General features: G+C 48.1%; 1 protein-coding gene across 2 annotated transcripts in view; it reads right to left on the reverse strand.

The window, feature by feature from the left end:
* The window catches only part of CREB3L2 (cAMP responsive element binding protein 3 like 2), a 135,543-nt gene extending 131,112 nt beyond the window's left edge, over positions 1-4,431 (reverse strand). For both annotated transcript variants that reach the window (XM_002711936.5, XM_008258046.4), the window contains exon 1: positions 4,006-4,431. In XM_002711936.5, the coding sequence (XP_002711982.1) occupies positions 4,006-4,107 (102 nt within the window). In that variant the 5' untranslated portion in view covers positions 4,108-4,431. The remainder of the gene's footprint in view (positions 1-4,005) is intronic.
* Positions 4,432-8,869: the final 4,438 nt, after the last annotated feature.

The following is an 8,869-nucleotide window of genomic DNA, read 5'->3' on the forward strand; positions in this document are numbered from 1 at the left end:
AATGAGCAAGTCCATATTCACTATCCATGTGCTTCATTATTTTGTAGAATGCGACCTGTCTCCTCTAGGCCTTTTGTCCTGAACCAAGAAGCCTTCTTAACTAACCAAATAAAAAAAAACATGGCTCCTGACAGCTCATGGAAGGTGCCTGAGAAATATCATAATCCCAGCCTCAGGCACCTTGAGCATTCTATATTTTTTAGATCAGCTTATGCGACAGGTTTGCTGAAACAGAGCATTAGCACTCATGCATTCGGTAACTAAATCCCTATTAAAAGTAATGAGAGTGATCACGTGGGAAGGGCTTGGTGGCTGCCACTGTCAGCCATGGACTCAGCTGTTTCTGTACCCCAATCACTCTCTCTCAAACTCTCCATCGGTTCCTTTAAGTCAGGATTCCTCATTCATCAAGATGGGCAAGAACTCTGGGTTTGAATCGGGTTTGAATCCTCATTTTGCCACTAGTTAGCTGTCAGACTTGACCAAAGATGCTCAAACTCATTAAGTCTTGGACTTCTTATGTAAAATTAAAACAATAAAGATGGCTCTCAGAATGGGCACTAAAAAAAGTTAAATTGTAATTTTGGTGCGGGTTAAGCAGCCACCTGTGACACCAGCATCCCACTTCAATTCAGTTCTCTGCTAACATGTCTGGGAAAAGCACCAGAAGACAGCCCAAATTCCTGGGCCCTTGCCACCCACGTGGGAGGCTCAGAGGGAGTTCCAGGATCCTGGCTGTGGCCTGGCACAGCCTTAGCCGTTGTGGCCATTTGGGGAGTGAACCAGTGGATGGAAGATCTAGCAAATCTCTCTCTCTCATTCTCTCTCTCTTTTCCCCCCAATCCTTCAACAGTGCCGTTCAAATAAACAAAATCTTAAAAAATAAAAAATGATATAATTTTTGTAAAAACCCTAAATACAGTATCTTTCAGCAGGACCAGCTAAATAATCTGTGGGACTCAGTGAAAAATAAACATGAGGCTGTCCCTATTTAAAAATTAAGAATTCCAAGGTATCCAACCAAATGTAGGCTCTGTGGGTTTGTGCAGTGAGCAGGCTCAGGCAGCTGGCTTTCCCTTTCCAGTAACAAATACTTAATAGATGGTAGCTTCGTCATCTCTTAAAACCTTTCCAACTTCTATCTGTACCTCACCACTCCTGCAGGCTCTCCTCTCCATGTCAAAGCCCAATCCACTCTACTTAAAAAGTTTCTCTGGGTCATTCCAAAAACAGGCATCACTGACTCAGAAGTAACCTGCATTTACAAGGAAAACAAAACCACCAAAAACAGGTACTTTAAGACAGAAGATGCTGCTATAGGTCCATGCCTTTCTCTGGCTTCCCACTCCTTCAAATCTTTGTTCAGGATAGGTGTTTGGCCCATGCTGGTTCGGATGCCTGTATCCCACATCAGAGCACCGAGTTCCATTCCTCACTCCTAACTCCAGCTTTTGTAGACCCTGGAAGCCAGTGGTAATGGCTCCCAGCTTCAGCCCCATCCAGTCTTGGCCATTTGAGGAGTAAATCAGTGGCTGGAAGCACATACTTTGTATGTGTGTGTCCCTCTTTTTCTCTCTGCCTCACTTCCTCTCTCTCTTTGCCTCCTAAATAACTATTTTTTAAAGATTTATTTATTTATTTATTTGGAAGTCAGAGTTACAGAGCAAGACAGATGGAGAGAGAGGAGAGACAGAGAGATCTTCCATCTGCTGGTTCACTCCCCAAATGGCCACAACAGTTGTAGCTGGGTTGGTCCAAAGCCATGAGCCAAGAACTTGGGCCATCCTCCACTACTTTCTCAGGCACATTAGCAGGGAGCTGGATCTGAAGAGGAGCAGCTGGGACACAAACCGGTGCCCATATGGTATGCCAGCACCACAGGCGAAAGATTATCCTACCGTGCCACAACGCACCCCCCAGCAAGTATTTTTTTTAAGTCTTTGTTGAGACCCATTTTCAATGGAAAGTCTACCATGGTCACTCAACTCAATACCATATTTTGCCCTCCTCCATCCTGTATTCTGTATCCCTTTTATCCCGTTTGACGTCTACATTTTCCATAGCACTTATCTTGCCTAATGTACTATATCATGTTTATAAGTTATGTGTATCTTGTACAGACACACACACACACAAACATACACATACATACACACAAGAAATATAAGCTTCAGGAAATGAGGGATTTTTCTCTGTTTTTGTTCATTTATTTACCCCTAGTGTTTGGCATATGGAAACATTTAATAAACACTAATTGAAAGAACGAAACTTATCCTTGAGTGAATGCATAACCAGACTATTGTTTTTCCATATGGAGATTCAGCAGGAGGTCAGGCCAGCCCACATCACAGATCAGTGGAAATAATAACAACTCTGCAACTGGACACCAACAGAGCTCAACTCACAGATGGGAAAGTTATCTCTTTTCAGAGCTCTGCCAGACTCACCTTAGTTTGAAAGGAATTGAACAGTCAATGCTACTAAGTCTAATCCTTCTTGTACCCCTCATTCATATACACAGAGTGCTGCAATGACGAGTGGCATTTTATGAGACCTGTTCATAAATGAGGCACATCCCTAAGTGGAGGATGTCACAGTTACTATTTTAAAAACAGGATTAGAAGAAAAATATCACTTATAACGGCTTTATCTCACTGACATGGAGAAAATAAGCTATTAATATCAAGAGGAATGAGAGGTCTCTAACCCCAAAACTGTGCATAAAGATGTTAGAGCCAGTCCAGGCTGCACTTCCAGGAGGTACTGCCATAGCCACAGGTGACATCCCAAACCCTGGCCCGTGATCTCACAAACACAAGTCACGAAGGGCAATGTGGATCCCTCCCACCAACCGGAAGATCACCCCAAAGCCGTGGCGTTCCAACTGCGGGAGGAGACATCTTCACAGCAAAAGAACCACAGGTTTGAGAAAGAGCAGAGCTGCTCCAGACCCGGTTAAAAGGTGGCCTGTTTCACTAGAGACATCTGGAGCGCCCCCTAAACAGAAGATACCCGACACCCAACATGCTCCAAGTTCCTTCCCAAAGACAGAAAGCACCTCTGGGCCCCTGATTCCAATGCAGCCCACAGGGTCTCCCGGGGCCCGGCTCAGAGCACACCCTGAGGATCCCAGGCCACATCTGGCTTCCTCCTCCCCACCGCACCGCTCCATGAACTTCCACTGCCTCGGAGCCCTGCACCCTGCACTTTTTAAACAAGCCATTCTCAGCCACCACACACACTCTGGTGGGAGTCAGCAAAGGAGGCCCTCATCCCTCTTCCCAAAATAACGTCAGCCAGAGGCAAAGGCCAGAGAGGTGGGGCCTGCAGGCCATTTTGCAAAAGTTTCAAATATCCTGGTACTGACCCCATTAGAAGAACCCCGAAAGGGAGAAGCCAAGGGCCGCTTCTCACTCGCGTCTGTCTCTCTCTCTCTCTCTCTCTCTCTCTCTCTCTCTCTCTCTCTCTCACACACACACACACACACACACACAGCCTTTCTCAGACCCGCAGCTCCCTCAGATTTTCCATCCTCCTCTGCCGGCCTTCCCTCTGAAGAGGGGGAGGAGCGGATTTCTCGAGTGCACGGTTTAAGAAAACGCATACGACAGCCTTCCTCCTCCTGTGCAGAACACTTTTCAACACACACACACACACACGTCTTTAAAATGTCTACATGCAAACAAGAAGACAGAGGGAGGGGGAGAGGAGCGGGCAGATCGGAACGCCACTCGCCCACCCACCGAACTCAACAGCGTGCGGTTCTCCGCACACCGACCCCCGCGCCCGCATTACAGCACTGTCAGCAATAGGAAAGATGTGACAGATCAGAAAAGGGCGGGGGAGGCGAGCATACGAAGCGCTGCTGCTCTTGGGGAAAGTTTAACAGAGCACTGCCGCCTCCGTGGGTTCAGACGGAAGAGCTGCCCCGCTCCCCGGACCTCGGGCTCGGGCCGTGCGCGTTCCCCAGCGCTGGCCTCCCGGGCCTCGCCGCGGAGTGCTCACCGTGTGGTACATGAGGGCCTCGCTCTCCCCGGGCTCCGAGAGCTCGCTCAGCTTGCGGTCCCACTGCAGGACGCTCTGCTCCCCGCTCTCCAGCACCTCCATGGCGGTGCGAGCGCGCAGGGCCGGGGATGCCGAGGGCAGGCGGCGGCCGGGCACAGCCGTCTCGCGCCCGCGAGGTCCCGCGCCCTCGGGGGTGTGCGCGGCTGAGGCTCCGAGGCAGGGCTCCCGAGCGGCGCCCTCGGGGAGCTGAGAGACTGCGGGGAACACAAGCCGCCCGGGGCTCAAGGCAGGCCGTGCGTGCAGAGTGAAGGCAGGAGATCGGCTCCCATCCCAAGAAAACCCCTTCGCAACAAGCCCCTCTCCACCACTGCTCCAGACACAAACTTTGAGGCTCCCCTGGGCTTCTCAGCTTTGCTCCGGAGCCCAGCTGCGACCCCACCTCCCTCCAGAGCAGTGACCAATCGGATACCCGCTTCGTCCTCAGGACCCAATCATAAGTCTGTCTCCCCTCTCAGTCCCGCCCAGAAAGCAGGGGCAGCCCGAAGAGTCCGCCTAGTCTTTGGAATGTGGGCGGGGAGCGCCCTGGACGTCACCAGGGAACTCCTCCTACTTGATTGCGGCCTGCGGCCGGCTGTCTGCTACAGCGGACCAATAGAATGCTCGAATCCAGGAGTGACGGACGGCGGGATAGACCAATAAGTAAGGGGACTATGGGACGGACAGCCAATCAAATAGCGACAAGAATACATTTTATGAAAGAGGGAGGGCGCGCCCAGCCCCCTGGCTAAGGATCCCCAGGAATTAGCCGGCGCAGTGAGGGGAGCCAGAGCTGGTCCGCTACGGAACCTCGCTGGAGAAGTGGGCAGACTTAAATACTGTCCAGAATTTTCTCTAGGAGCTTCATTCATTTGAGTATCTCGGGCTTTTTTTTTCATAAATCACATACTATACATAAATATAAATATTTCCTTACGCATAAGTTGTTGTTGGCAGAGTTTTTAATAATCCCGCCCATTTTCTGTTAGGCTCTTCTTCTGACATGCTTTTTTATGGGCTTTATTATTCTGCTACTTTCATGTACTCAGTGGACATTGATCCCAGCTAATGACGTGGTTTTCCAGATCCTAAAACAGCGAGCTGAAGTCTTGAGTTCATAAAGCTTTTGTCCCAGCGGAAGTGTGAGACAGTAACAGATAAACAAGTGTGTAATTTAATTTCAGGAAAGTGATAATAGCTATAAAGACGAAAGTAGGATAAGAGGATGGAGCAGGCCCCTGCTGCTTTCTGTACTGGCCTGGGCAGGTGACATTGAGCAGGGACCTAAGGGAGGGAGGAGCTGGCAGCCCTGAGAGGGGCAGGGGCCAGGCCACCACTCCTGTCTGATTAGGGAGGAGATGACCTACTCGAAAGTAACTTCCCCAAACATTGTGATTTTCTTCCTCCTTTTGGACCCCACCTTTTAAGGAAACAGCTCTTGAAAAATATAATTTGCCCATGATAAATATAAAGGAGTCTTTGACAGTTGGTTCTAGATGTGTCTTACAATAGCACATTCAGCAATCAGCTTTTGCTTTATCCTCTTGGCAAGTGTTTTGTGGGGGTGGGGACAGTCAACTGTCAGAGCTCTACCTTGTCTTTAAGCAGCAGTTTCTCCTATAAACCACTGCATTTGACCACTTCTCATGGGGTCTTTTGTGATTATCTTAATGCTTAACTTGAAATCCTAGTTTATGGACACACACTTTCTTTCCCAAGAGTTTTCTCTTGAATCCTTGGTTTTTCTTTTCCAACCTGCTCCTGCCTTCAGCTCAACCAATTCATAGGTCACCCTTTTCAACTTTTAAAGACCTTTCCTGTTTTGTTTATGTAACACTCAACATGAGCATGAGTTACAGACAGGCACATCCTTGTTAGCACAGGAATGCTAACAGTTATCGGTGGAGCGTTGCTGCTTTTGACAGTCTGACCCTGTGCGTGTCCATGTTATGGGTCACTTCTTGGATGGCCTCCAGTGGGCCTGGCTCCTGGAATTCACGCCTGAGGCAATTCCTTCCTCTTGAGTATGGGCCACTCCTGGGGGCTTCCTTCTAAAAAACAGAACGTGAGAAAAGTGAGGGGATGTCATAAAGACTGCCTTCTGACTTGCTTGTTCTCTCTGCCTTTTGTTGCTTGCCCTGGGGGAGGCAGCTGTCATGCTGTGAACTGCCCCAAGGAGAGGCCAATGTAACAAGAACCTGAGAAAGGTGTCCAGCCACCAGCCAGCAAGGAACTGAGGCCCTCAGACCAGCCTCCTCTGAGCAACTTAATTCCACAACAACACAGGCAAGTGAGCACAGAAGGGGATCCTTCCCCTGCCAACACTTTGACTGGCAGAGACCCTGAGCCGGAAGACACAGAGAAACCACACTCAGATTCCTGACCCACAGACACTGCAAGGGAAGACATGCCCTTTGCTTCAGACAGCAAGTTTTTCCTCTGTAAACCCAGTGGTATGGGGGCCTGGTGTTGTGGCACAGGGGGTAAAGCATGCAATGCTGGCATCCCATGTGGGCACCAGTTCATGTCCATGCTGCTCCACTTCCAATCCAGCTCCCTGCTGATGACCTGGGAAAAGCAGCTGAAGATGGCCCAGGTGCTTGGGCCCCTGCTAACCATGTGGGAGAGCTGCAGGAAGCTCCTGGCTCCTATTTTCGGCCTGGCCCAGCCCCGGCTGCTGTGGCCATCTGGGGAGTGAACCAGCAGATGGAAGATCTCTCCTTTGTCTCTCCATCTTTCTGTAACTCTCAAATAAATAGATAAATCTTAAAAAAAAAAAAAAAAAAGTGGTACAATCATTGACACCCTCAATGGTTTGGTGAAATGTAGTCACACGCTAACGACAATGTCACAATCCCTCTGATAATGTCTTAGCGGTTTTTGTGTTATGTGCCCTTCCCTTGTAAGATACATGAGCCACCAATACATTTTTCTGGGTTTTTCCTGATAGTACTTACTGTCTTGCCATGTCACCCAACTATTGACACATTTGTTCCATGTGCCTTTGGTACCTTCACACTAACATTAGAGTAAACTGGGGCCAGAATTGGGCACTTGACAGATCCTACATCATGAAAAGAGAACTTTCCCTCCAAGTGGTCATGGCCCCATTCTTCAGCGACTTTTTACTTGACTTGCATTAGCAAATATTAATCCATTGAAATGTCCCCTACTCATGTCCTGTGAATTTTTTTTCAGTTTACACACAGAATTTGTAAAGTACCTTGTAAATTCCAGACACCATAGTGTATATGTTTTTCCAAATATAAATGCATAAAGGGAAAAATGCAGTTGTGCCACTTCCCCTTCCTAGAGTGATGTTTAGGGAGAGAAGAGGCCATGTTCAGCTCAACTAGCAGCAGAAAGAAAGATGTTAAGTCTTTAAGTCAAAGTTCAGATCCAACTCCAAGAACTCCTGAGAAATGCATCTGAGCAGAACTTGGCCTTTTCTTCTCCTCTAACCAACAGCCCAGGAAAGGGGTAAGGAATAGAATTTCATTTCTTTCTTTAAGATAATTTATACCTGGAAAAAAAAAGTATATTCAAGAGTGTCTGAAATTCACCAGGTACTGAACAAGTCCTTATGGATACCCTGGAAAACAGGCCTCAGGACACTGAGGACTGAGCGTCCCTAATGTGACTCTTCAAGGTGTGCACCCCCTGCACCTGTTCCTCTCCTCTTCTCACTTGTCCCTTCGGGAGCTCCTCTCAGCGCCCCCTTCACACCACTCCATTCTCTGAGGACATCCCCCCCACCCCCGTCTTCCTTACTGAAACCACTTAGGATTACACAATCAGATTTGTGTTTTTGAGAATTCTCATGCCTCTTGAGCAGTTTTTTCCCCCCTTTTAGTATAGGAAACCATGGAATCCATGGAATCCTACCTATCTCCTTCCAAATCAGGGTGCCTGGGTTTGAGTGTCAAATCTACTCCCGATTTAAACTTCATGTTAATGTGCACAGTGGGGTGACAGCTGAAGTGAGTGAGTCCCTGACTTCCATGTGAGAGCCCCAGATGGAGTTTTCAACTCCTGGCTGTGGTCTAGCCCAGCCCCAGCTGTTGACAACATTTGGGGAATGAACCAGCAGGTGAGATCTCTCTCTCTCTCTCTCTCTCTCTCTCTCTCTCTCTCTCTCCCTCCCTCCCCCCTCGTTCTCTCTCTGCTTTTCAAATAAATAAACAAGTTGGCTAATTGTTTGAATTTTTTATGTAAACTCCTGCCTTACAACTTACATGGAAGAAAAATCTTCTGAAGGACTAAGAACATAAATGTAAAGTAAGACCAAGCTAGAGATAAAATACTTTCATAATTTGGTACATACATAGTGTCTTCACATATGGGCATGCATATTATGCAAAAATGCTGCATGGATTTTTTAAAAATTTGAAATAAATGTCTTTTTTAAAGATTTATTTATTTATTTGAAAGTCAGAGTTACACAGAGAAAAAAGAGGCAGAGAGAGGTCTTCCATCCAATGGTTCACTCCCCAATTGGCCGCAATGGCCAGAGCTGCGCCGATCCAAAACCAGGAGCCAGGAGCTTCTTCTGGGTCTCCCAAGAGGGTACAGGGGCCCAAGGACTTGGGCCATCTTCTGCTACTTTCCCAGGCCATAGCAGAGTTGGATCAGAAGTGGAGCAGCCAGGTCTCGAACCGGCACCTATATGGGATGCCGGTGATTCAGGCCAGAGCGTTAACCACTGCGCCACAGAGCCGGCCCCACAAATGTCTTTTTTTTTTTTTTTAAACAGGCAGAGTGGACAGTGAGAGAGAGAGAGAGAGACAGAGAGAAAGGTCTTCCTTTTGCCGTTGGTTCACCCTCCAAT

The sequence above is a fragment of the Oryctolagus cuniculus genome, chromosome 3 (assembly GCF_964237555.1).
Source record: "Oryctolagus cuniculus chromosome 3, mOryCun1.1, whole genome shotgun sequence".
In the NCBI taxonomy this organism is placed as follows: Eukaryota; Metazoa; Chordata; class Mammalia; order Lagomorpha; family Leporidae; genus Oryctolagus; species Oryctolagus cuniculus.